The 26,555-nt window shown below is 49.5% G+C and overlaps 1 protein-coding gene and 1 long non-coding RNA gene across 6 annotated transcripts; one reads left to right on the top strand and one right to left on the bottom strand.

Annotated features, from left to right (window-relative positions):
• Positions 1–8,937, bottom strand: LOC148054691 (uncharacterized). 2 transcript variants are annotated; one of them, XR_015706783.1, is made up of 4 exons: positions 8,674–8,937; positions 7,648–7,781; positions 3,369–3,583; positions 1–121 (listed from the first exon to the last, which is right to left on the bottom strand). It is a non-coding gene; the product is annotated as an uncharacterized LOC148054691 (long non-coding RNA). The 2 variants fall into 2 exon arrangements; XR_015706782.1 differs by lacking the exon at positions 8,674–8,937 and adding an exon at positions 8,573–8,605.
• Positions 2,978–26,158, top strand: ADA2 (adenosine deaminase 2). 4 transcript variants are annotated; one of them, XM_009473593.2, is made up of 10 exons: positions 2,978–3,135; positions 4,193–4,518; positions 7,460–7,685; positions 14,627–14,837; positions 17,960–18,087; positions 19,213–19,303; positions 19,609–19,717; positions 20,610–20,767; positions 21,636–21,838; positions 22,785–26,158. In XM_009473593.2, the coding sequence occupies exons 2-10, from the start codon at positions 4,206–4,208 to the stop codon at positions 22,891–22,893; spliced, it is 1,548 nt and encodes a 515-aa protein (XP_009471868.1). In that variant the 5' UTR covers positions 2,978–3,135; positions 4,193–4,205; the 3' UTR covers positions 22,894–26,158. The 4 variants fall into 4 exon arrangements, with proteins under 4 accessions (XP_009471868.1, XP_087623298.1, XP_087623299.1 ...); XM_087767172.1 differs by having other exon boundaries at positions 2,978–3,139; XM_087767173.1 differs by lacking the exon at positions 22,785–26,158 and having other exon boundaries at positions 21,428–21,770.
• The last annotated feature ends 397 nt before the right edge of the window (positions 26,159–26,555 follow it).

Raw genomic sequence — 26,555 nt, 5'->3', positions numbered from 1 at the left:
CAGGGCTTTAATCTGGGGCTGGGATCCGCAGTGGCACACAGCAAGCTGATCCTCCACGCAGAGGCTGCAGCAGAAGGATGGACTTTGCAGGACGCTGTAAAGCGCTGTGTGATATGCCGAGCTGAAAGACGAAGTGAAAAACACACGTCCACAAGCCTGCTGCTGCCTCTGCGATCCTTCCCCCCTTCCTGCACTCTGCTGCTGGGGACAGTGTCCATGCTCCCCTTTGCACCGCTGCTGCTGCTACAAGGGACCGAATGTTGGGAGCAGACACACAGCTGTGGCAGCAGCAGGGAAGATGCGGGAGGGAGAGGTGGGGAAACGTGCTGGAGGAGATGGTAGCTGTCGCCTCCAAGAAACTTGGAAGGTTTGAAAAAAACAGGTTCGCATATGGAACTGAAACTGAACCAAGGGGAATTCACTGAGAGTGCTAAGTGGTGGCCACCAGCTATTTAAAGCTTCTTATGCATCTGATGTGCAGCTGGGCATAAAGAAAGGGTGCGCCTGCAGCTTGCACATATGTACCCATGACAGCTTTGAAACAGCTTTTGAACACTGCTAGGTACAGCTGCAGCACCCGAGAGGTCGGCATGGGCTAGAAACCACCCAAGAAACCAGGGAATAGCTGGAGCATTTGAGGAGGGAGCAAGCATGACTGGTGCCCCTATCAGCCCTAGCTAAACAGCAAGTGGGACCGGAGCCAGGGAGTTTAAGATTATTTCAGGAGCCAGTCAAGACTGGACAGGAACCGCAATCGCAGTCTTGTAGACAGACACACAGAGCTCTTACACAACCTCCAGCCAGGCTACTCACTTCTCAGCAAGAATTCAAACTAGCTAAGAGATGTGTCGGTGTGGAAATGACCCCTGTAACATTCCTTGTTGGTCCTTTATACGGGGCAAGTCTTCCTATACCATACTTTGGTTCCCAGGGAGGTCTGAAGCCAGAGCTGTGAATGCCTGGAGGCACTAGAGGAACCCAGGTCCTCCCACAAACTGGGCTCCTGGCTGGTGGCAACCATACCCTGGCATGGGTTGTCCTGTTCTCCCTCCTTCCACCCTCCATGGCCAGACAGGTCCTGCCCAAAAGCAGCTGCGGTCTTATTTCACCAGTGTGGCCTCCCATGATTTTTGTTTTCAGAGCATAGACCACATTTTAATAGAGCAAAGCATCTCAAACACCTTCTTATTTCCTGGCACAACCCTTGCAACATCTGTACAGCACTCTCCTGGCCATGGCTGCGATTGCTTACATGGAAAAGTCCCATTAAAGAAGTGTTGTAGCACTGGAACTTTGGTTTTGTTTTTCAAACTCGATTTGATGGGATGAACCAGCGCTGCAAACCTCTGAGGTGCTCTGGCAGGCATTTCCAAGACAGCTGCCTGGCTCTGAGCTGCTATTTGAGGTCCTTTGCACAGCATTTTAACCCCTCTCGATGCTCCTCCCTGGGAACCTGTCTCTAGTGCCCAATTTCTCGCTGCAGAGATGGCTTTCTAACTGCCTAGCCTGAATTCGGTTTTATGGTGCTAATGCCAGGCTTTACTACTCCAAGATAATTAGAGCAAATCCCTTCCTTTGCTTATATTGTTCCCTTGAAGGTATTTGTAGGCAGAATGCTTGTCCTTGCTGAACCATCCCTTTTCTACTCCACAGACTTCCCTCTGCAGTCTCTCCCCATACCTCCTTGGATTGCTGTCATCAGCTACGCAGACCGTTGCATAGCTGGGTCGTCTTTCTGCTCCTCTGATCTCCCTTTGGGAGCAGGATCACCTCGGGACTCCAGAAAAACCCCATCCTGCTGAGGAGCAGGCAAGGGGCCGCAGCCGCCCTCCAGACATGCTGCCCCAGCTGGGGCTCAGAGAGCACTGGGGCATCCTGGCTGATCCCTGCGTGAATGCTGGGACTAATCTTGGTGACAGCACAGGGTGAAGGGACCAGGAGAAGAGGGAAAGCTGGCGAGTGTCCAGCTGAGATATTCAGGGGGGCCTCTCCACCCTGCTTTCAATCTGTTGCAGTGGTGCCAGCTAATGAAATTTAACATATTATTGGCCAGATTCTACTTTCTCGAAAACGGTCTTTGTGACTGCTGTGGGTCATTTTCAATAGCTCTTGTCTTACGAGATCTTTCTTTTTTTATTAAAAAAAATTAAAATCGTTAAAATTTTGATTAAATTAAACCAAATGGACTTTGTTCTCCACTGGAAGCTGTTTATGTAACATCTGCTTTAAATAACTTTAAAACTCAGTCCATTCAACTGTGCAAAAATAAAATGGTGAAATTACAATATTTGCTGTGATTTTTTTTTTTTTAATAAAATCAGACTGTACCCACCTCCACCTGATTTAGTCCCCAGGAGCAAGTTTAGCCCTGTGTGCCCAACGCAGCCCCGGTGTGGCTGGTTGGATCGACGTCTGCCTGGTTCACACAGCTGGCAAACACTGAGCAAAATCATGTAAAACTACTTTCCCAAATTACTGTTTTCTCGGAGAAAAACCCATTAGTAAGTACAGTTTGCAGTGTTGTTGGCATTAAATACACAGTGTTCTACATCAGATTAGATACCCAAGCCCACGTGTATTCTTGGGACAGCCTGAGCAGGGCTCAAAAGTTTTCCTGTACGGGGAACACGTGCCTAGGCGTTTCTTCCAGGATATTGAAAAGCTGCATATGCGTATCAGGATATGCGGAAGGGCTGCACAGACAAGCCCCTGATCGCCTCGCAGGCAGGCAATGACAAGTTAAAGAGTCCACCTCTATTCTGTGCAGGAGCTGGAGGGGTTCCCTTAGGTGACCCTGCTGTTTTGGCCCCCCTTGGTTCCCAGCCCAGCTCCCTTCAGCCGCCTGCCTGGGCGCCTATGTCCTGCTTTCTCATAACCTCCCCTGCCTCCTCCTCCTCTTTATATATTCATGAAGCGGTAGGGACGGGGATAAATAAAAGCTGAGCAAGCCAGAGCGACAGCACAGGAAGAGGAACTGTCTGCGCCTGTGAGTGCCTCGCTCTGCACCGCCAGGACGGATCCTGCTGCTTTATCTTTGCTGGGACAGTGCCGGCTTGCAAGAGAGATAACTGTTCCCTGCTCTCTCTCGGGCGGCAGCTGGATGAGCTCTGGATGCAAGGAGGAGGAAAGTTAACAGTAAGTGAGTCAGTCTCACCAGGGATAAGATAGTGCCTTCTAGGATGTTTCTTTTGCTAAGTTCAGAGCCAGGCCTGACATGGGGCTGCATCTACCCCCCCTGTTCTGTTCCCAGCAGATTGCTCCCCCAGCACATCTTCGTCTCGTGGGACCCACTGGTGGGGCAGAGGCTGAGGGGCTGGAGGCACCACGGGTGGAGGAAGCAGAAAACACATACGCAAACAGGGACTTACGGTGTAATTCACAGGGGACCATTTCAAAACGTTGAGCCTTTCTCCAGCCTGGTTTGGTCTGGAGGGACTGGTGTAGAGGGTCACTAAAGCCTGGTGTTGAAGGATTATATTGCAGCTGTGCTTTTTTTGGGAAGGGCAGAGTTCTCCGAGTTCACATGTGCCCATCTCCTGTGATCTCTTACTACTTCTGTGGTCTCCCGTCCGTCCTCTTTCTGCTGGGATTGCAAGGAAGAGACACGCCTCTGTCACTGCAGGGGAAGCCAGGGGTTTTCTGCCCATAAATTAACCCCTCTGATAGCTGGAATATACTATAGGGGTGCGACAAGGTCTTGACTGTAAGGAATCAGGATCTGATTAGCTCAGGCAAAAAACAAAAGCACCCCAAGTGCTATGGGTCCCTGCTTCCCTCCCTGGGACGCTGGCAGCACGGCCAGCACCTTGTCACCAGCACCCTTTCTTCTGCAGGGGGTCCATCCCAGCTTGCAAGCCAGAGTCCTGACCTCACCACTCCCCCATTCCAGGGCAAGACCTTTGCCAGATTGCAGGTCTGTGTGATGTGCTGCCAGCCTGATCCAGGGAGCAACATCTCCTCTCCACCCTACACGCAGTCTTGCTCTGTGCAGGCAGCATCATGGGGCAGTGCATGAACGCACAGTCCTAAATACAGGGGATGCAGGTACCCGATGCTCCCCCAGTACCGAACATCCAATTAACCCACTACTTCTGCAGGATGGGCCAGTAGTTTAACATGCCAGTAGGTCATTGCTAAGATGTCACCTTCTGACCTGTGCTAGTGCTCCAATTTTCTGTTATTCCCCCCTCAGGTGCAGTGCTAAGATGAAACCTCCATCTGGGCAAGGCATAAGGCTGGCATACCTTCTCCTGAATTTGGCTTCCCTCTGCCTTACCACCCCACTCTGGAAGGACCGGGACTCCCTAATGCAGGAGGAGAAAGCCCATCAGACAGGTGGCAATCTGGTGCTGAGTAGACAGGAAGAGCAGCTCAATACAAAGCTTGTAAGCCTCAAGAACGAGGAGGTGGCAACAGCCATGACTACGGGACAGTTTCCTCCAAGCATGCACTTCTTTCGGGCAAAAGGCCTCATTGATCAGAGCACAGTGTTCAGCATCTTAAAGCGCATGCCGAAAGGTAGGCTTGGCCTAAGGGTTGCTCGTCTTAGTCATCCTCCTCTCGCCTTTCGCTTTATATGCCAGAGCTGGGACAAAGCATGAGGAGATGTGGCAGACCTTTGGTAGCAGGCGAGCTTTGAGAGCTGTAAATCATGCTCGCTGGGTTGCAGGAAGAGCCCTGCCTCTGAGCTTGGGGACGGGGCAGGGGGGGAGAGGAAGAGGGGGATGGATTGGATGAATACACGTTTCCAGCAATTGTAGCATTTGCTATAAACTTACAATATGGATCCTTCAGCTTTTCAAGTGTGGAGAAAGGGCAGAGGAAGCAAAGACAACAAGACATCACAGGCACTCATATTTGTTCAGCATCTTCCAGCCAGGGCCTTTCCTTTTTCCCCACACATACCACAGACATGCTACCAACCTTGCCTTAGCCCACTTCTTACTCAGAAGTGCTGCATCCCCCAATAAGTTTTTGTACAGGTGATTCTGCAGCAGGCCTGGAAGTCTACTGGAAAGTCTGAGGGCACTAGAGGAGGAAGGTGCTACCTCCAACACTGCAAGGTTTTTTTTTTTTTACTTGTTGAATGGAAGTCAAAACCTGTGTTGATGTGACCTGCAGAATATGCTATAAAAACTATTGTATTCTCTCACTTAGCCTTTCTTAATCAGGTTCTGCTCTGTGCACTTATAGGAGATCTCTGCTTATAAGAGCAGGCATTTCTCCTCGTCTTTAGTTTAGAGATATCATTTCTCCCCTGTCGTGCAGCAAGCTATGTGCTAATGGGCTGCCATGCCCTATATCAAAAGGGGCTTCTGCACTCTGCAGTGCACACAGTTTTTAAGGCATTTGGAACATTCTAGGTTAGATAACGGCATGAGATTGTCCCATACCTTCACCATGTCACCCTGTGCATCCTCTGACAAGCAGCTGGGACACAGCAGCATTTGAAAGCTCAGTACTCCGGTTTGTCATGGAAAGGAGGAGAATATATTTTTAGGCAAGTAGAAATCCAAGCTGCCTAGGTTGTGTAGCAGGAGGCCTGGTGTCTCCAGGTTCCTGAGCCACTGACAGTTCAGCAGAGAGCAGGAGGTTGAGATGATGACAGGAGGAAGGCCTTGACTCCTAACTGACTAGTTTCTCCCTCTGCATCTCTCATTCAGTAAGGAAGCATTTGAAAAAGGTGCCTTCTTTAACTAAAGATATGAGACAGTTTCAGCAGACATTGCCAATACCCCTGTGACTCTGAACACTATGTCCACCCTTCCAGGCAGTCCCTCTTTAGATGCAGAGTCCCATGGCCTTGCCCATGTGGCTGCCTGGAAACAAGTTGGTGGCCTGCTTTGGAAGATTTGGGAGTCAACTTCTCCACAGAAGCATTTTTCACTTGCAAGGCTGCGACACTGGCACATGGATAAGAGCCATCTTCCTCAGTTACCAGCTTCTCCCTCTCAGCCTCTGGTGTGGGATGAGGATCCCTGGCTTGCAGCATCCTAATCTGTTGCCATTACCCTTTCATTGCTGAACTGAATAGTAAGGAACTTAAAAGTACCCCCCCTCTTCAGTGGGGATCTTTGATACCAAGGAGGAATCAAAACAAAAAAAATAACTTTTTGATCCAGGAGATGCTAAAATGGGTCCTCAGAATCTTTGCAAGAGCTATAAGCTTTTAGGGCCAAGATCACATCCTTGTAACTGCTTGAGTAGGACCTAGTCTTAGGGGCCTCAGTCTTGATCAGAGCCCCTGGGGAATTACTGTTGTTTCAAGCACTATTGTAATTTCTGTTGTTGCGCACATAGGAAAGAGGGTGGCATTGCCAGTGAGAGGAAGGTCAGATCTAGACAGCTGTGGCACGCCCATTCTGTCACACTAGCTCTGGTGAGAGCAGTAACCACAGTTGCTCAGCATCTTAACAGTCAGACCTTCTGTAGTGAGAGATTATAGACATTATAGTCTATATTAGATTAGTCCACTACAGATTATAGTCTTGAAGTTTGTCTAATGACACATGCGTACCAGTCTTTTGTTTTGTTCCTCTTACTCATGTTCTCCCTTTACCCCTAAGGGCATCAAAGCTATTTTGACTATGAGGTCTCCCCCAGGCTAATAAAATACATATCTGTAAGACTTCAGCTCTCACAGTATCTTCCCCTAACAAAGGTGAAGTTTAGTTCAGGCACCAATAACATAAGAAGTCTCTGTGAAAGGAGAAATTTTAGCAAAACGAAAGGATGGGCCGAGCACACAGAGGACGCTTCCTATGCCAGGAAGACTGGGAGTTGCCAACGTACTGCACAATAACAGAGCATCCCAAAGGCCCTTAGTGTTGGCCAGCAACAGATGTACAACATAAGTGAGCATGCTTTTAATAAGGGATAGAAGTAGATGGTACTTCTGCATCTGAGTGCAATTCCCCGGTATGTCATGGTCTGGGATTTTCGTGTACGCCAGAGTTTCAAAGAGATGAAAGAAGAGACACAGACTAGATGCAAACATTGAGGCTGGGGTTCAAACAGCTTAGATACAGAGACTTGCTTCAGGTCTGTCAGTCAGCTAGTATGCCTTGTAAACTGCTGCCTACTGTGCGAGTTCCTCTTTAAATCAGTGGGGCCTGAGCCAGCTCACAGCAAAGTCTGTCTGAAAGACCTTTAATAACTCGGAGCATTTTCCATCCCAGTGGAGAAGCAGAGCTCCCTATTGATTTCCCCCCTCCCTCTGCTCCCAGGGAGCTGTCACGCTCTGCCTGCCCCGCATTTGATGTTGGAGGGGGCCACATCCCCTGGCATGGGGGAGGCAGGGCAGCCGCTCCGTCTCTCTCCTGGGAGAGGTCACTTGCAGCCATCTAGAAGCATTTCCAGATGCCTCTGGATGGGCAAACTCAAACTATTATCAGATTAAAACTCTGTTCCTTCTTTTCAGCTGCCTTGTCTCATTAGGATATACTTTTCTTCCCTCCAGGTGCTGTCTTACACCTGCATGACTATGCCATCCTGAGTGTGGACTGGCTGGTGTACAATGCCACCTACCTCCCCAACTGCTATATCTGTTTCACCCACACGGGCACTGTTCGTTTTCGCTTTTCCAAGCCTCACCCTCCTCACCCAGTGCCAGCCCAGTGCTCCCAGTGGGTTTTGCTGGAGACTTACCGGAAAGAGCTGCACAACGTGACTGAGTTCGATAGCAGGTGAGTGAAGAGGAGTTGCAAGCTGCCAGTACTTCATGAGAGCATTGTGTAGCCGACAGGATCATTCTGGTCCAACTTTCCCATTTGCTTGCTGCTCTGAAAGTATGGGAAATCTGTTTAGGGCTGCATACATAGAACAAGCAAATAGCAATACAAGGACTTGAAGGCTGCAGCATTAAGTACACCAGAGTTAGAGACCATCAAAATTGGAGTTTTCTGTGCACCCTCACTCTGTTCCTTTGCACAGCCATGCCGAAGACAGTGGCTTAAGTAGGTTTATGTGACCTGCCGCCACCTCTCCTCAGCACCCAGGCTGGATGTGCTCCCAGCATGGGACACGGCTGCATGGCAGAAGACCTTGCCTCATCCATTAAGGTACCCAGGAACAGGATGAGGAAGTGGGGTAGCTGAGGAACAGGCTCTCCCCAACAGCAGAGAAGTCATTTGTGAAGTCATTGCCTTGATTCAGAGCAAGAAGCTGGGCAAACTACTTCTGTTAGTGCACTAGCGGAAAAAACAAAACAAAACCAAACCACAAAGCAGACCAAAAGAAAACCCAGCCCAACCTCCCCCTCCAAACACCATCCTTGTTTTCTGAGGGCTCTCTGAAACCCCACTAATACCCATCACACTGAAGCGTGCGGTACTCATTCCCAACAGGACCCTCAGGCACCAGAATCTGTGACTTGCCCTCCTACCCTCAGCCAAGGGGTTAGGTCTCAGCCTGGGCATTGGCAGAGCCAATGAACCCTACACACAAGTCCTCTGCCTGGTAGCACTCCCCCCTCAGCACGCTCCTGATAACAAAGCTTCTCCCTTTACAGGTGAGGCCTTCTATAGCAGTCCAGGAGCTCACACCTCAGATGGCTCCCCAAGGCATCACTCACTCTCTTGCAGGAGCTCTCTTCCCTGCAGGCAGCTTCTACCTTAACTGCTGGCAGACTTTTATCAGGACCAGGTGTTAGTTGGCTGCTTAGCAGCCACCTACCATTTAATCACTTACAGGTGGGTGGGAATAGCCTGGCTCCCCCTCCAGCCGGTGGCCGCAGGAAGAGGGAGCCCTATCTCCCCAGCCAGGGGCCATTGATCCTGGGACAAAGTCCTGCCGAAAAGGCCAGAGGAAAAGCATATAGTTCTGCGTGACGTGCAGGGGGCTGGAGAGAGCACGCTAAATAATGCATGAAGTCAGTCGCTGAGTGATGAGGACAAAGGAAAATATTGAGTAGCGATCCATTCAGAGGGCACTACCATCCGTGGCGCTCCGGGGGGCTGGGGTCCTGCAGAAAAAAATAGTATGGGGTGTCATGTAATTAAAGACAGTATTGTCATACCAACACATGAGGAGAAGGCTGGATTAAGGTGATGCAGGTGACCCTAATTACAGCATTTCCTAAGTGAAACTTCATGTTTTTTACAGTAGTGGTCTTCAGTGAGGGTGTGTGCTTTTAAACAGAGACCTGTTAACTCTTAGGGAGCTGGTATCCCCTTCACATAGAAGCTGTCTGGATCTGTGCCCTACAGATCTGGGAAGGAGGTCAGGTTGGGAAGCTGAGGAGCTGCCAGACCTTTGGCATGGTATTGCCTTCCCTCCCCAACAACAGCAAGGGGCAGGGCAGAGGGAGTTGACTCTCTGGGGCACCCACCGCCCCTCTCCTGCAGAAGTTTGAGCACTTCCAGAAGGGAAGGAGAAGGTAGTGCCAGACCCAGGGCTCTTGACCTTTTATACCCTGAGGCTCAGCTGCCCTGACATGTGATGGAAGAAATAAGATCCAGTGAGAAACCACTTATCTATGTCTTCCAACGAGAAAACTGGTTCCCCATTAGCTCCCTTCCATTTCTACTGGGGGTCACGATGAGTGAAAGACCATGGCACCAGCTCTCTTCAACCTCACCAGGGGACCCATAAATAATGAGACTGGATTTTGAAACAGCTTCACTTCCTTAAAGCCCAAGCATTTGCACTGGGTATTTCAGAACCATCTCAGGAGCAACTCTTTGTTGTATTTGGTTTTGGTTGTATTTCCGTAGCGTGACATCTCTTTCTGGCTGAGGCTAGAGACCACGGCACCCTCTACACCTAGGAGGGTGGAGCTGTGCACTGGTTGGTTCCGTATGGTCCGGTTTGGGAACATGACTTCTTTTCAGAGGCAGTGTTATCACATTCCTCTTCTTTTGTATTAGTTGTCCGACAACATCTAGTAGCCACAAGTCAGATCAGGACTCCAGAGTGGCGGGCACTGCACAGGGACAGAAGACAGACCCCACTACAGGGGTCGCCCCAAGGGCGGAGGAGAAACCGAGGCAGAGACCAATGAAGTGATTTTCCTCAGCAAATGCCTGCCAGAGCCAAGTACAAACTTGGATCTCTCACATCCTGGGTGCTCAGACTTACTCATTTGAGTTTGTTGTCCTTCATTTCTTGCCCTTCTGTGCTCATCTCCACAAAATCGCAGAGGAGTCATTGCACATAATGTGCAAACACATGAACAACAGCCACATTGAGGCGCTTCCCCTCCTATTTTCATCTAATCCCTGGGTACTAGTCTAGGGGTTAGGAATGTTTTTTGGCCGCCTGGAAATAGGTCTCTAGCCAGGAATAGGCCCCAATCTGTTCTGCTTCTCAGTTTCTGGAAACTCTCCCAGTCTCTTGAACATGTGCATCCCAGGCTACCTCTTTCCTGCACTCCTCTTTGCCCTTGAGCACTGACAAGCTGAGAGAAAGCAGATGTCAGAGGAAGGAACGGATGGATAGTTGGGTGGTTTCAAGGAAGTATCAAGGGAATATGGCAGCAGGGAAGGGCTCTCATGCAAGACACGGTGGATCAGCAAACGTGAAGGGAACAATGGAAATGTTTCCAAGAGGCTGCACCTCTTTCACCTTACTGCATTCCTGACCAGGAAAGGATGAGGAAGAGAGGTATCTGCATTACATTTTTGCTGTTTGCATTTTTAGATACATATGCATACACATACATATGTGTGTGTTTTGGAAGGAAGTCTTTTTGTTTGTTTCCCTCAAAAGAAGGTTTAATCATTCCTATTCAAAACACACGTCGTATGGGCCAAGACCCTGGAGTATTCTGTTACTGGTAAGCTTCCAAAAGGATGCTATTACAGGAGTCAGGAGACCACAGGCCAGGAGACAGAGAAAGGAAGGGAATTTTGCTTTGAGACTTAGAAGAAAAAGTAATCATCACTTATTTACTTCACAATCAATTACAATAGAGGAGAATGCCATTTTTTTCCTCAAGATGCAACATAATGGCCACCGTCTCTAAAGCAAGAGCATGCCCCTAGATATTTAGGGAAATAGCGCTGACATTCCAGATATTTGTAAAATACCACCGCACCCCCCACCCCCACCCCCAGCAGCCCGAGGATTAGGGCCGTGCCCAGCAGCGCAGCTCCGGCGGCCCAGCGGAGCTCTCTATCACCAGGATGAAGTCATCTGTGAGAGAGCTGACACCACGGCCGAGGCTGCAGGGACAACTCCCCTGGGCGCTAGCGGCTGCCTGGACCGCCATCACCTTCCCCTCCATGTCCTCCAACTGCCTTATCTCACGGAAAAATAGGGCAGTGTGTGCATTAGAAGGAAAAAAAAAGAATAAAAATCCACTATAGAAACAAAGCACTCCGCTCCCTCTACAAGTCACCCCTTGGGGAGAAGGAGAGGGGACGAGAGAGAGAGAAAGCGAATGAACCACATGTGACAGATGTTAGTCACACTATTTAATGCACCACTGGAAGACATTCAGATACTATGGTGAGGAGAGGGGTATAATTACCCATCGAGAACAGAAAAAGAAGCAGGAAAAAGAATCCCTTTAAAACCAAGGCAAAAAACCTGTTTGCTTTGCATTATATAGCGAAAGAACGCAAAACAGTTAGGGGGGAAAAAAAAACAGGAAAAGAGAAAGCAAAACCACAGTTGAAAATAAATAATCCTTAGCTGGTCGTTTTAGCTGTGCCCCTTTGGGCATATGCATTGCAATAGCATTGTTCAGTGCATATATGACATGACATGGAAGGCTATTTGTAGTCCGCACCTGATCACTGGCGAGGGCCCATTCCAGAAAAGAAGCAAAAAATGTGTTTATGAAGCTTTTCTTCATCTGCATGAGCTACTGATGGCAAAAGCCCCTGAACCCTTAGGAGATTATCCAGTTATCAAGGATGGATCACTATTACGCAATAAATCTTCAACAGTTATAGGGATCAATAATCAGTCTCAAAGCGAAGGGGATTATAAAAAAAAGCATGATTTGATTTATGTGCTTTTAGGAGCAGGGTGGTGTGGGGATTTATTGCTTTTTTCTAGCCCAAGAGCACAGGCTAAGTAAACAACCACAAGTTTGTACAGCTAGATTTAAAGGCAGGGAGGGGAGCCCCGTGTGCGCTCATTGCTGGAGGAGCTGAGTTCTCACAGGACAAGGGGAGAAAGCGGTGGGAGCCCAACTAACCGCCCCTCCTTGTCTGAAATGAAGCTGCGCGGGGTGGCGAGAACGGGCTTGCACGGCCTTTTGATCCACGGGGAGGTTTCTCCCTCGGTGCTTGCAGGGCTGGTGGGAACAGCCCCGCTCGGCTCTCAGCTTCAGGCAGGTGCTCTCCGCCGGCAAGCAGGGCTGGCGGGGAGCTGCCCTTCAGCCAGGGCTGAGGCCAGGAGAGGAGCAGATGAGTCTGCTTTCTCCAGCTCTTCCCACACGAAACCTCCTCTCCCCTTCCCATAGAGCTGCTGCACACCCTCTCTTCTCCGGCAGCTGGATCAGCACCTTCAAGATGCCCCTGTCTCCTGCATTCCTGGTTTCTAGGGTGATGCTACAGTGTCTCCCGCTCCTGCGTGCTCCCCACTGCCCACCCAAAATGCCGCCCACCCCGGCCATGGTCCAGCTGGGTCTGTTTGGTTGCATGGATTACTGAACAGTAGCTGGGGTTGCCCAGTGTCCTGTGATAATGGCACCAAAGCCCCTATTGTAATGCGCGGGAGGGCAGAGCCGAAGTTGCTGTGGAAACCTTAACTCTGAATTTTCCTGACTGTTGAGCATTTAAAATCTCATCCTTAACATGGTACGAGCGTCTCTTTATGTACAGTTTTATTTCTAAAATTGTTCCCGGCAAAGAACTTAATAGAGTGAAGAAGAAATGAAACTGCAGCCACTGGAAGAGGGTCCTTAGAGAATGAAACAGCAGGCAGATGCTGGGGGAATGGGTTCCATCTTATGTACAGGATGGAGGGATTCAAAAGGGATGTCCCTGCCCGGGATGTCTTAGTTCATGAGTTTGGACCAGATCACATTTTAGGTCTGAAGGAGGGAGGTTTTTAATTCCATCCACAGAAGTCTCCTGGAAGAAGATAATAAGAGCACAAATCAAACCCACATCTCCCATATAACAGAGCAGAGCGCTGCATGAGGATGGGGGGCAAGACATCAAACACGAAACGTTATTAAAGATCAGTAGCTGTTATTGAGGGGAAACAGTATACTTGGATGAAAGATGAAGCACGCTTGAAGGTATTTCTATCTGAACCTGCTTAGCCCCTGACACTAGATAAGCAACAGGCCTGGCCAGACTGGTAAGCCCACCTGCCTGCAAGCAGCTGTCTCTGTAGCTTGCTGCGATGGCTTCAGTTTGTCCACTCAGGAATGAAGTTAATCACCCCTGTACTGCCATTCAGACTTTGCCTACCAGCCTGAGAAACGTATTACAAACCCTTCTTCAGGTGGCCACCAGCGGAGGGAGGAGAGCTGTTGCCAGAGGTAAGGCTTCGGGCGGGATGAAGGCTACCTGCTTGTCAGAGGACAGCGCTGCCGCACAGACGTTCACCCTGTCCTAAACGCAAGCTGTCACCCGCAACTAGATAATCTTGCAATTACTGGCTCCCTTAAACTCTGCTTGATAAAACTACCCGCCGCCTCTCTGGATTTCTGAAAGAGGCTTATAGGCCAGCTGAGTCTATGGAGGAAATAAATACGTTTCTGTTCCACTATGGAAAAGCCAGGACTTGCAATTCTTATCAGTTGTTTCCCAGCAGACAAATCTGAAGAAGTTATCTCAAGGCAGGCAGGATATCAGGTTTGCTACACTTGGGGGGAAAGGATTTCTGATCCACAATCATTTTCCCCCTGCTTATATTAGGTGTCATATTTTGACAACACAAAGGTACCAGGGCAAGTTACAGGCTTAGTAAGCAGGTTGATGGTGGCCCAGTACATGGCATCTCCTGGAGAATCTGGCTGCCTTTAGGTGGTGAACAGAGGGCCGGGTGTCATAACTTTTCACATGCATTGAAGATGTTTGGGAGAATATATTGTCTGCAGGAGTGCTGTACTAGCCTACTTTCAGATTAAGGATACCCCTGGGTAGCAGAGTGCAATTCTTATGATATAAAACCATCATACTTCCTTTTGTAACTCTATTACTACTCAAGATTTTGCCCTCAAAAAAGGAAGGGGCAGGTTTTGAACACCTAGCCTTACCCTGCTTGTAGCTCAAGATGTAGCATGTGACTTTTTACCTGTCAGCTGTTATCTGTACCAGCCATTAGAAGAGTAAATACAGGTGGCAGAAAAACAACCTGAATGCTTCCTAGTTGCACCAGTCGTTGTTACGCTCACGAGTATTGCAGTGCCAACAGGTTCCGAGTTAGACATTGGGCCCCTATTGTGGCAGGAATGGTTTCGCACCTTTTCGTGGTCCTGCCCGAAGAAGACGTGCCTCCTTCAGCACAGCTGGGCGCTGCTGCACCCCGGAGCATGTGGGTGAGAGAGTATCACGTCCACAAATCTTGGTCTCGGACAATAAAACTCACACCGATCTTGGAGGAATCCTGTTTCCTCCTGCACCGAACACCCAGCTGCCAGCCGACGGCTTTTGGCATGCTGAAAGCCAGTTGACTTGTTTGTTCTTCTCATTCTTCCTCTTTCCCTCACCCTTTTCTACAGCTTGCTGAGAAACTTGACCCTGGTGACGGATGCCCCTGAGCTGGCCTACCCTTCTCAGGCTTTCATTTGGAAAAGATTTGAAGAAGTCTTTCTCATTGCCTCTGGACTTATCTGCTATGCACCTGTGTTCAAGGCCTATTTCTACCAGGGGCTGCTGGAGCTCTATGAAGATAACATACAGTATGTCGAGATAAGAGCTATCCTGCCTCCGGTACGTATTTTTTGGCTTCTGTAGTTATTCTTTTAAATCCTTATTTCTCCATAACTTTTCTCAAGTCCTATCTTGAATTTAGTTTTTGGATGTTTGCATACCTGCCCTTCTAAGGATGCTGGAAAACCTTGATCATATTCAAAGGTCTTTGTTGGAGATTTGCATAGGCAAGGGCTTGAAAGGACAGATGCTTTGTTCTTAATGGTAAGGAAGATATGTACTGTGGCAACAGCACAAAACTGCATTGTACAGTCTGGCTGGGAGCTGTGTCGAAGCCTTGCTGGTTGGGAAGATGTATCTCAGCTTTGCCTGCGCCAGAATCACCTGTTCTGCGGCAGCTCTTCTGGAACAATTTCCTGCCTTGAACAGAGACTTATTCTGGAACAGTTACGTTATTTTAAATCCACAGCTTATTTCAGAATGATTTCTCTGAACAGGCTAGTAAACCAATTGGCAAAGCAGAGTCTTCCACACTTTGCAGACAACCTGAAATTTTGGCTATGTATGTGAAGTATGAACTGCTCCTTTCATTGCCACTAACACTAAAATCTGTTGGTAATAGTTTAGGCCTTTCTCCCTGCGTGTCACCCAGAGCAGGTCAGATTTTCCTACAATCCCAGGCTGCCCCAATGCCTTCCCAAGCACCAATGCCTTCCCAAGCACCAGCAGACCCCACCACCCTTCTTCGGCTATACCGGTTCCCACTTTCCCGGTGGCAGTTTTGACACTGCAGGCACACCTTTTCCATACAGCTCTCCAGACCCACTCCAAGCGGGGAAGTGTGGGGTGAGAGCTCTGTCAGAGAGGCAGATGCCTTATCAAACAAACCGGGGCCGCTGCTCCTCGCTACACCACCTGCCTCCATGGTCTTAACAGTCCATTGCAACGGGAACGAAGCTGCCGTGCAAGGTCCATCGTGCAGCACCTGAAGGACCAGGTGGTGGTGGCGGGTTGTGCGTGGGAACGCAGGTAGCAGCTTGCTGCTGGCACCACTGCATCCAGCGGACAGAGCAGCCATGCTGACGTCCCACCGGTGGCCTGCCAGCAACTTCCTTAAATCATTGCCCTTGCATGCAATGGCTGGTGGGACCCAGCCAGCTGCAGATGAATGTCTGTGGCCCAGCAACCACCGCTGCTGCTGGGCAGGCCTCCGCAGCCACCCTGTCAGCAGACAGGCAGGTGCTGTGACAAATTTGGAGGCTGATCTGGCTTTGTGCATGCCTCCCCCCCAACAGCTGGGGAGCGGCGCTGCTAACCCTGCCCTGTTGCGGCTCAGGCTGGCCCCATAAGAAAACAGTGCTCAGTGTCAGGGCTGCAGGCTGGCACTCTATCGTGCCTGTGATGAGAAGGGTATACTGAAAAGAAAAAAAAAAAGGAGGGGGAGAAGACCAAAAAGCGTGTATGTATCTTACTTTGCTGGGGGTTGGTCATGAGCCAGTTGCTCTGAACTCAGTCACCATCTGTCTTTGGGGTACCTGGAAAGAGAAAACAACAGCAATGTCAAAATTCCTGTGCTGTGAGACAGCGCAAGTGCTGGCATCCGCCCCGGCCACACAGGTTTCCGGGCCAAGAGTATCTGCGATGATACGAGTGCGTGGGCCTGACTGGAAAATACCCTGCATTTACCGGCAGCCTTTAGACACGGTTGTAATGTCTTTTGAAGAGAGGCTTGGCAGGGAGGATTTGCTTCCCATCCAGCCCCTAATGCTGGCTCCAGGCCTGGGAGCCTCCAGAGTCCCCGGGCTTGCTCGCACCCGGCAGCTCGGCACGCAGCGAGGTACAGGCAGGCGGGCTGCCTGCAGCCCGGGTAGCGCCGCAAGGGCTGCGAGGAGCTGGGGGTGCGCTGGGCTGCCAGCCCCGACGGGCAGCGCAGGCAGGGAAGCGCCAGCTAGGCTGGAGCCGGGATGAGAGGGAAGGGAAATGCTTCGCCGTGAAAGTCGAGGTGGGCAGGGTGTGACGAGAATAGCGAGATGCTTGTGTGCCTGAAGACCCTCTACAAGGCTTGGACAACAGCGCTGACACTCTGCAAAAGCTTGCCGTGCAGCAAAGCCCGCCAGAAGTGGCCCCTGAAGTAAAGTAAATGAAAGTCGGGATTTAGTGCGAAACAGCAAACATTGTGGAAAAGCCCCCCAAACCCAGCTGTGTTTGCAAATTCAGCTGTGTAAAGTCTCACATTCCCATGGGCTGCAGCAGGGGAAAATTCCCTCTGAGTGTCTGCAGCCGACCCGCAGCTCCTGGTGCCTGCAAGGGGGACGCCACAGCGTGACGGGGCGCAGGGGCTTAGCGAGGGGCATCACTGCAAGGGCAGCGCCGGAGGGCAAGTGAGAAGGGGGAGTGGACCAGTTAAAGGGTAGAGGAGAAGGATGAAGGAGAAAAGAAAGGTGAGAAGGATAAGAACAGAACGGACAGAGTGATTTCAGCCGCTGTTTGCGAGCGACTCCAGGCTGAGCCTTTGTGGGTTAGTATCAACCAGGGAGCGCAGGGTCTATGTCCCTGCTGAAATCAGGGCAAAAGCCCTGCATATAGCCCTGGTAGCGAGGAACTCACAAAGTAAGTTGATGAGATAGAGCATGCCAAAAGGATTATTTTTCCCAATTTGCAGCCAAAGAACTGGGAAACCATGGCAAGACTAAATGACCGACTCAAGGTCACAGAGCAAACCTCTGGCAGAGGGGAGCAGAAGCCCAGCCCAGCTGGTAGCTTATGGAGCTCAGCCCTCGCATGCCTTGGGGCTGCCTTGGCTGACAGACTGCCACCGCAAGGCACAGAGTGTGTGTGAGCCGCCAGACGGCTGGACAAAGCGCTCCAGCATTTGATACAGACATGAGTAAGAGGTCATGGTCTCCTCTGGGTACTCAAGGGCACTTGCTTGCCATGTCTGAACATGGAGAAACTTGTTTCTTGTATCACATACGAGGGAGGAAAACCACTCCTTGGTTCTTGCCAGCTGGTAAAGGCTTCAAGAAGAAAATGTTCTGCACAGATTTAACTGCTTTTTTCTGCCCTGTTGCCAGGACCACAGCACATTGCTTCTACCCAAGGTTTTCTTCAGTTCATTTCTCCTACCCTCCAATAAAACACCTCTTCCAACTTCTGCTTGCCATGTGCTTTTCGTCCTGCAGGTGTACGAACTGGATGGCACCCGGCACAATAAATCGTGGTCCGTGGCAACCTATCGGGAAGTGACCAGGCAGTTCGTGAAGGAGCACCCTGACTTTCTTGGAGCCAAGATTATATTTACAGCGCACAGGTAGAGGCTAAGCAGGGCTAAGAGCGGCTGTGCATGGCTGGCTGTGCTACGGCGGAGGCGGGGAAGAGAGGGCTCCAGGCCAGGAGAAGCGATGCTGAGGGCTGGGCTGAAGTGCCACAGTTGGTTAGCAATGCCTGCGTGCGTCGTCAGACCTGGGGTGTTGACTCCCGAAGCATTCCCTGGCACGTGTAAAAGGCTGAGGATGAGAAGTCATCTATATAAGTTTGTGTATGTGCAAAGTGACCAGGGTTTGCTCATGGCGCGTGCCGGCAAGACAAGCTACTGTGAGCCCAGGGTGCAGGAATGAGCAAGGGGAGGGCTGCTTGTGTGCGTGCGTGTCCAAGCCGTGCGTGCTGTCTTCCTGAGCCTGGACATACTCCTCCTCTCTGCAGAAGCTGAAGCAGTGAGAGCAGTGCCCGAGTATGGGCACTCGGAATTGCAAAGGTCCTTGTGGGACCCTGCAAACGCTCTTCTTCCAGCAGCCTTTGTACGGTATGTTCGTGCTGCTGTTCGCAGGCAGGCACAAGGCTGTTCTCCAAGTCAGCCAGTTGCCATGAAGTCATGCGAGGTGATCCTGAGCAAATATAACAGACCTCTCAGCAGCACTTACTCACTCCGGCTCGGCACAATGCCGTTTCCAGTTCAGAGCTGGCTTGCCCCCGGCCAGCTTGGGTATGGACAGAGTCTGTCTGCAAAATGCACTGTGATGTTTAAGTCTGATAGGGCTGGAAGAAATCTAAATTTCTTTTCTCTCTTGAAATGCAGCTATGGTCCCACCTCCCAGCAAAACAGTTGAGAGGGGAAAAAAAAAAAAAATTAAACATTTTCTCTGCATGCTGTTGTGTTCCCTGCTTGGCAGATGGGAAAGCCAGTGAGTCTTAGACAAGCATGCCTCAACTCAGGTGGCAGCAGGGTCTAGCCAGGCATTTCCTGGTCTTTCAGGGGTTTCCTTTCATAATGTCAATTTTCTACTGCTGTTACACTGGAGACTTGAGGCCGGTTGTCAGATTCAGGAGCAACTTGCATTTTGGAAGTACCCCCAGGGGCCCTGTTTCACAACAAACCCGAAGAAGGCAGGCCCGTGGGAGTGAGCCTCTGCACTGCTTTCTCTCTCTTGCTCTTTAGGATGCTGAATGTTTCCCAGATTAAAGAAGCCATCGTCACTGCCATGGCACTCAGAGACCGCTTCCCAGACACCCTGGCAGGCTTCGACCTGGTAACCATATTTCTTCCGTGGCTTCGCGTTAACCCCTAGAGGTGCGATATAACTACATGTATAATACAGCATATGTTTTATACCAGAGCCAGATCCTCTGCTGCTGTACTGAAATCGGTGTAAATGAAACACAAATCCTCCAGCTAAGGATTTTGTTAAGGGTCATTGACAAAATCCCCTGAAAGAATCAGCTCCCTACCCCACAGCGCTGTAATTTCAGTACAGCTGGCACGTCAGTGATATACAGCTCTAAGTCCCACCATCTTCCAGAGCATGTTCAAAAATACCTTTCCTCTTTTCCCCAGGTTGGTGATGAAGATGAAGGTCATTCTTTATGGGACCTGAAGGATGCTCTGACCATCCCATATTCCCTGGGGGTCAACTTGCCATACTTTTTCCATGCTGGGGAGACCGGTAAGCACGAGGACTCAAGGCCAGTTACTGCTTGCAGATGCAAGAGGTGAAGTCTTGCAAAGCACAGAAGAAACAAGTCTGGCTGTATCACGATGATGCGTGTGTGTGTACACATCTATATAATTGGTTTTCCCTGTGCTTCTCCCCATATCAGCTTGTTGCTGTAGCATTTCTACACGGCTCCTCCCCTACCTGCTCCCTGCTCTTGACTGTAGGCGTCTCATGTTGCTCAGCATCTTTGCCCTGTCTGTAACATGGAGTCATGCTGCAAGAGTGATTGCCGGTAGCCATTTCCTCCTCAGAGCAGCACCCACCTCCCATCCACAGCGGCAGCAGAATTCCTCAACCCTTATTTTACATTTTAAGGTGAAGGAACGTCTGAGCCAGCCTCAAGTCAACTGAATACACTCAAAGTAACTGATCATTACTCTTCAGTCCCGGGGCAATGTATGATTATTGGCAATACATTATTCAGTCCATATGGGTGCGATTTATCCTAACCATGCATGACAGTTGTGTCTAACTTGTGTGTCATGCTTGTTGCATGTTGACATCTACAGAGAACAATACATCTCATCCTAATGCACAGCCTATTCCCCAGAAATTATTACTTTTCTCCATTGACTATGAATGGAGACCAGCATGATTAACTTAGCTGTGAGAGCAATACTGTGGACATCTAAAGCCAGGTGAGATGAGTGGGTATCTCTATGCTGGGCAATTTCCTGGGCAGATTTGGATCCCTATTTCACTGAAAATACAAAGTGGGAACTCAGAGCGTGAGCAACCCTCTCACCTTGCAACTGAGACATTTATTAACAAGACCATCTAGCAGTTTGAGAAGATATATTTCCTCACAGCACTGCAGTGATTCTTACCTGTCTCTGCTCAGACTGGCAGGGCACCTCTGTAGACAATAATGTGCTGGATGCACTGCTTCTGAATACCAGCCGGATTGGCCATGGACTTGCCCTCATTAAACACCCAGTAGCCAAAAATTTGTCTCTGAAGAGGGATATTCCTGTAGAAGTCTGTCCCATCTCCAACCAGGTATGTTGGGAAAAGCTTAGGTCTTGGGACTGGGACACTGGAATGGGATTTACCGTCACAGCTATAAGGAGCAGGGAGCTGGGGGGCAGCTAGATGTTTTATTGCACCCAGGCTGGCTCAGTTTCCTTTGCACCACATTACGCTGCAGTCTGCCACATAGACACACGCTGTGTATATATAAGGCTTGTAATAGCAGTCAGCTGAAAATCATTTAAATTCCTGTCCAGAGCAACCTGGGAAGGCAGTCCTCCCTAGTGGAGATGAGGCCCAGAGCCAGGGAGGTGCCTAAGGAGACATAATGGAAAATACTTCAAAGCCAGGAGGGCCAGAGGCTGAGAAACTGGGATTGCAACTGAAAATCTTTTGGTTTTGTAGAATTCACAACCAGGGGGAACTCTTTTGCAACACATTAGCGTGGTGCGCATTGTCCCCTGGGTGCAGCAGAAAGGATGCTCTGGGATAGAGGTACCAGTGTGAGCCTTGAGGGAGAGAACCCTGATATCAGCTCCAGATGCCCTGGGATAAGTGTCATGGCAAATACATTACCAAAAGCCTGTTCCTGAAACGCTCACGGTCAAATTGTTATAAATAAGCAGAAGTTATTCACCCCACTGGCCTTGATTTAGGTGATTAATTTAAGAAACCAATCTCTTTGTATAGTCAGTGGAGACAAGCAGGCTCCTCCTGCACCAGTTCAGAGCAGAACGCCTAACATGCTCTGAACAGCCCTCTGGAGGCTCTTCCTCCCTGATGACTACCTGCCGACACAGGCAGCTATAGCAGGTACGTGGTGTGATGGGTACTGTAATGCAAACACAGCTACAGCAATAACCCAACGTTGTATTGTCTTCCACCCTTCCCCACTGAGGTCCTGCTGTTGGTAGCTGACTTGCGGAGCCACCCCGCAGCCACCCTGATTGCTGAAGGGCACCCTGTTGTGATCAGCCCTGATGATCCCCCTATCTTTGGGGCAAAGGGTGTCTCCTATGACTTCTACGAGGTGTTCATGGCCATCGGAGGGATGAATGCTGACCTGAGGACCTTAAAACAACTTGCACTCAACTCCATAAAGTAAGTTCTTCACCTCTCTCATCTAGCCATAGTAATGCTAAGGGGACTATCAGCTTGCTCCCTGGAAACCCGCTGTATTTGGGTTTTGGCCCCAGAGTCTCCTCTGCCACATGAACTGGGCTTCCATTAATCCAAAGTCTCCTCTGTGTGTCTCCTTGGAGGCAAGGGCAAGACACAGGGACCCCCAGAGGCTCCTCTGCCCGTGCCCTTGAGTGCCTTTCTCTAATGCAGTGTCTCAGTTTATTCCTCCTTTTCCATCCTTTGTGAACTTGCCTCCAGCATCTGGTTCTGGGTATAGGAGAAATGTTGTGGTTTTGTATCAGTTGTCTTATTTCTGCCGAAATCTGACTTGCTGTGGTGTTTGCCATGGCCCACTGGGGGAACACAGGAAAACAATCTACCAGCATGTAGTTTGGGTATGTTTAACCACTTTTTCTGTTTATCTGGACAGCTCTGAATGTCCCAAAATAGTTTGGATATGGTGCCCAGGGTCTTTCTGTACATTCCTAGACTCTTGACTGTTTGCCAAATCGTGTGCCAGTCCTCATGCCAATCCCAAGTCCCCACGTGGCCAAGGACACAACAAATACTCTTATTTCCTACTGATTTGGACCAAGCCCAGGGGACACCCGAAAGCAACAGCAGTGCTGTCTCTTCTGTACTAGTCACTGGGTGCCACCTAGCAAATCCACAGCTTATGCAGACTGAGCTGTTTGTCCTCATGGCGCAGGACTCAGTAGCTGTTGATATGGCCACGATGCTCCTCGTCCCAGTGTAAGCACAGCTGGCAGGAGCTCAAGCTCTTTACGCTCTTACTCTGTGCGGTGTAGGCATGTCCTGCAAGGGTTAATCTGTTGCTGCTCCCTGCCTTTTAATTTTGGTCACTGATCTTGAAATAGCTGCCCTCTTGTCTCCTGTCTGATACTGACTTTTCTCCTCCTCACAGATACAGTGCCATGCTACCAGATGAGAAAGCCAAGGCCAAAGAGGTCTGGCAGAAAAAATGGGACCAATTTGTGGCTGACCTCTCTGATAGCTTTTTGAGGGAGCTTTAGAGGGGAGGAGACTCATCTCAGAAGGCATTTGGCAAGCCAGAGCGAGCCAGGCTTATTGCTAAGAGGGACACTGCTTCTTCCATGTGACCTGAGCAGACGAATGAACCTCAAAGTCTCACCTGGCAATGGGCGATTCTGGTAAGCTGGGCTTAATGCTAAGAATGAGCTGCGCTATCCCGTGAAAATCATGGACTGGAGGTAAAAGGGAGCAGTGAGCCTTTATAGCAACAACAAAAGAACACCCCACTCAAAATAGTCAAAACAATTAAAAATTGCCAATGACCAAATCCTGACATCCTTATTCAGGAAAAACACTCTTTCTAATTAGAGTTAATGGGAGATTGCCAACATGAGGATCTCTGAATTTCCCCTTATCATTACAAAACGCAGACCTTGTCCGGAAACAGCTAAGACAAACATCCAACCATTTGGGCCACTGACCTTCAGGAGAGCAAGGACTGAAAATGACTCTTGTTATGTTTAACCCTGGGCCTGCTGCCAAAATAGCACTGCTAGGTCGAAGAACCAGTCATAGGTCTGATGTCTGCCATATCAGGACCTACCATGGCTGGAAAGGAGCTGATGGAACTTGCTCCCAGAACATCTAAGCCTGGTTGCACAGTGATCATAAAGCCAAAAAGAGGTGCCTCAGTTGCCGACGTTTTTTTTTTTACTGCAAAATCTTGTCCTGTCCTCTGGTCACAAGGAAGCCAAAACACTTTTCAGCTGAGAAAAAAAACCCACCCTGGCTTCCTAGATCCAGCTTAATTAAAACTGTCCCCCTGCACTCAGCCATGTTAACACAGGCCTCTGCATTTATAGGAAACACCTTTTGATTTCAGGGGGTTCCACTACCAGCCTTTGTCAGCTAATACAGAGTGCAAACGTGCCCTTATTCAGCCTGCAAGACAGATTTTCACCTTGGTGGAGAACTACTCTCACACTGTGGATATCCACAGTGTTCACTTGGACCTTTGTAGTTTCCAGCTCTTTGGCAAAAAGGTATTGCAGCAACTACACGATAAATAGTGTCTGGACAAGCAGATTCCCTTTTTTAACATCATCAAACATATCAGGAGAAGAACTAGTTGCAGGGAGATTAAAAAAAAAGAAATCTTAATCAGGATGCTAAATAAATTCAGCAAAATCCTTTGGCGCACACCCCAAGCACGCAGCCAGGATCAACCAGCGTCTCTCCCTGCCTTCAGTACGATTATGATGGTTTGCATCAGCTGAAGGAGAATTTACAGAAGTTCCTGCCGAAAGACGCCTCCCTCCTCTGAGCCGCAGACTTGCAAGGACTGTTTCCTGATCTGACCAGCTTGGGCAAATTGGCTCTCTTTATGTTTTCTGTTAATTGTCTCAAGCTGCCTGGCCATAGTGTTTATTTCTACTGACCTTGGTTAAAACACCTTAGCAGGAGGCAAATATACTTACTACAGAAGTGGATCAAGCTGCACAGCCCGTGCGTCCTGTATTAAATTGCCCACACTTCACAGGCTGCTAGTTCATCTCTAGTTATCTACTTATAGAAAAAAAAAAAAAAACACACTACAAGCCCCATAACAAAAAACAAATAAAACCACAACAAACCAAAGGTGTCTACATTGCAGAAGCCAGCAACATAAACCACAGAAAGCAAAAAGCAAGAACCCATTCACACACCTTGCTAACCGAGGGGGTTGAGTGCCTCACACCCTAGCCCTTTTCAGCCACAGCTGCCTCCGCTCCAGCTCGCTCTGCCCACACACCCCACACCTTCCTCCGAAGCACCAGCAGCTGCTCCTTGCAGGCTGGGCTTCCTGGGCCTTGCTGCAGATTTGGTCCTGGGATAAGCTTTATACTGGAGGAGGAGCCAGAGTAGAGCCACCTTCCCTCCTCCTCCGTAGGTGTTGCACACAGAGTTGTCTAAAGTCCCCAAGGTAGGCTTTGGTCATGGTCAGATTATAAATGCTGACTTGGGAAATGCCTTATTTGTAATGCTGCTGAGGAAAACTGCGGCAAACAGGTGGCATGGCTGCTAACTAGTGACCCAAAGCCACGTCCCTCTGAGCCCCCTGATCTTTCAGCTTTGCTATATGTGGATGGAGGAAGAACTTTTATTTGCCGTGAGTTAAGTGAGTCTCTGCTGCCAAGGTGAAGCTAATCATTACAGAGCCAGTGTGGGAGGAGCTGAGGTCCTCAACACAGGTTGACCCATGTCCCTTCCTCTTCTGCCGCAGTGGAAAGGTTTCAGCTCTTCCTGCACATGGTCTCTTGAGGGCTTGAACCACTTTGGTTACCTGTAGTCCTTCCTCTTTATTACCCGCATTAGCAGCAGGGCTAGATCTTCTGTTTGCCAAACACTTGCCGGGACCAGTTTACCTGTTGCGTCCAGTTTGTTCTTGCCTTCCTAGGAAAAGCCTGTTGTGCACTTGGCCATTTACCTACTTTGCATCGGGAACTGTGCCGTGATGTGGCCCAGTGTCTGGAGCCACCAGTGAGTGATGCTGTTTGGGATTACAGCACAGAAATCACTGGGGGTTTAAGATTGTACAGGTCTGAGGTGATCTTCAGATGAAGCCCTCAGAAAGGTGAAACTTGACCCTACAGGGCTATGTTTGCATTTGTGACTAGCCTAGTGACTCCACTTCTGCTGAAGGTATCCATCTTAGGGCTGGTCAGATAGCAAAAACTTTCCTGTCCTGATCACACATTTTTTAAATGGGAACCTGAACTGCACGGAGATGCCCGACTCCATTGGCGTAGCCTTCTCTGGATCCCTGCTTGAACAGGGCATTGCCACGTGCGGTGACTGCAGCTTCCCAAGAGTCCTCTGGCAGTAGATGGGCTTTAGCCATTTTTAGGGCCTTAGAGTCAGACAGGAGGAGAGCCAGCCTGTTTTACTGCTGGGGATCAACTCTTCCTTAGAGTGTGCCTTATTTCGGAGAAAGGTGCAAACTGACAAACCCAGACTGCATCCCCACCCCTCTAACTCTAGCTGTGCAAAGAAGGAGGGATTTAAGCTGAATTGCAGCCATTAAGAAAGATCAATCCATTCGGATATCCCCAAAGCTTCAGGTACATTTGGCTACAGTGCTCCACTGGGACTTAGCTGTGAGCATTCACAGTAACACAGCAAGGATTTTGCTGCCACTCCATTCCTTTACCCTTACCTTGGCTCCCTGCTCACATTTGTTGGCAAATACATGGCATATAATGCTTCCTCGCCTGTCTCTTTCAGAACATAGTATGTATTTAAATTTTTAAACCTGTTTTAATTGTGGCGGTTTGCCTCTGGGATTTTTTTCTGTTAAAAAGAACTGGGGATACCTGTGTTTCGTGTGAGGTTTTAATCTGGAACGTGCGGTGGAGGGGGCGTGTTTTGCGTCACTCAGCCTGGAGTACAGTTATGAGGGGTGTCTGAAACGTCTTCACAGCATGGTGCAAAGGACAATTTGATCCAGGGGGCTAACACGCTGTGGAGTCAAGCCCCAGCCACCTGGCAGGGACATGACACAGGTCCCCCAGCCCCCCCTTCCCCAAACCACACGGTAGCTGCATCCAGCTCTGGGCTGCGTTTTCATACAGAGACCACCCGACGGACGTGATTTGCTTGTGCTACCTCTCCTACCAGCTAGAGAACGTGAAGACCCGAGATGAAAGAGGTATTTGGATGAGCA

The sequence above is a fragment of the Nipponia nippon genome, unplaced genomic scaffold (genome assembly GCF_047370975.1).
Source record: "Nipponia nippon isolate SJK-2023a ecotype South Korea unplaced genomic scaffold, ASM4737097v1 scaffold_3, whole genome shotgun sequence".
In the NCBI taxonomy this organism is placed as follows: domain Eukaryota; kingdom Metazoa; phylum Chordata; class Aves; order Pelecaniformes; family Threskiornithidae; genus Nipponia; species Nipponia nippon.
This window is presented reverse-complemented; position numbering and strand designations above follow the sequence as displayed.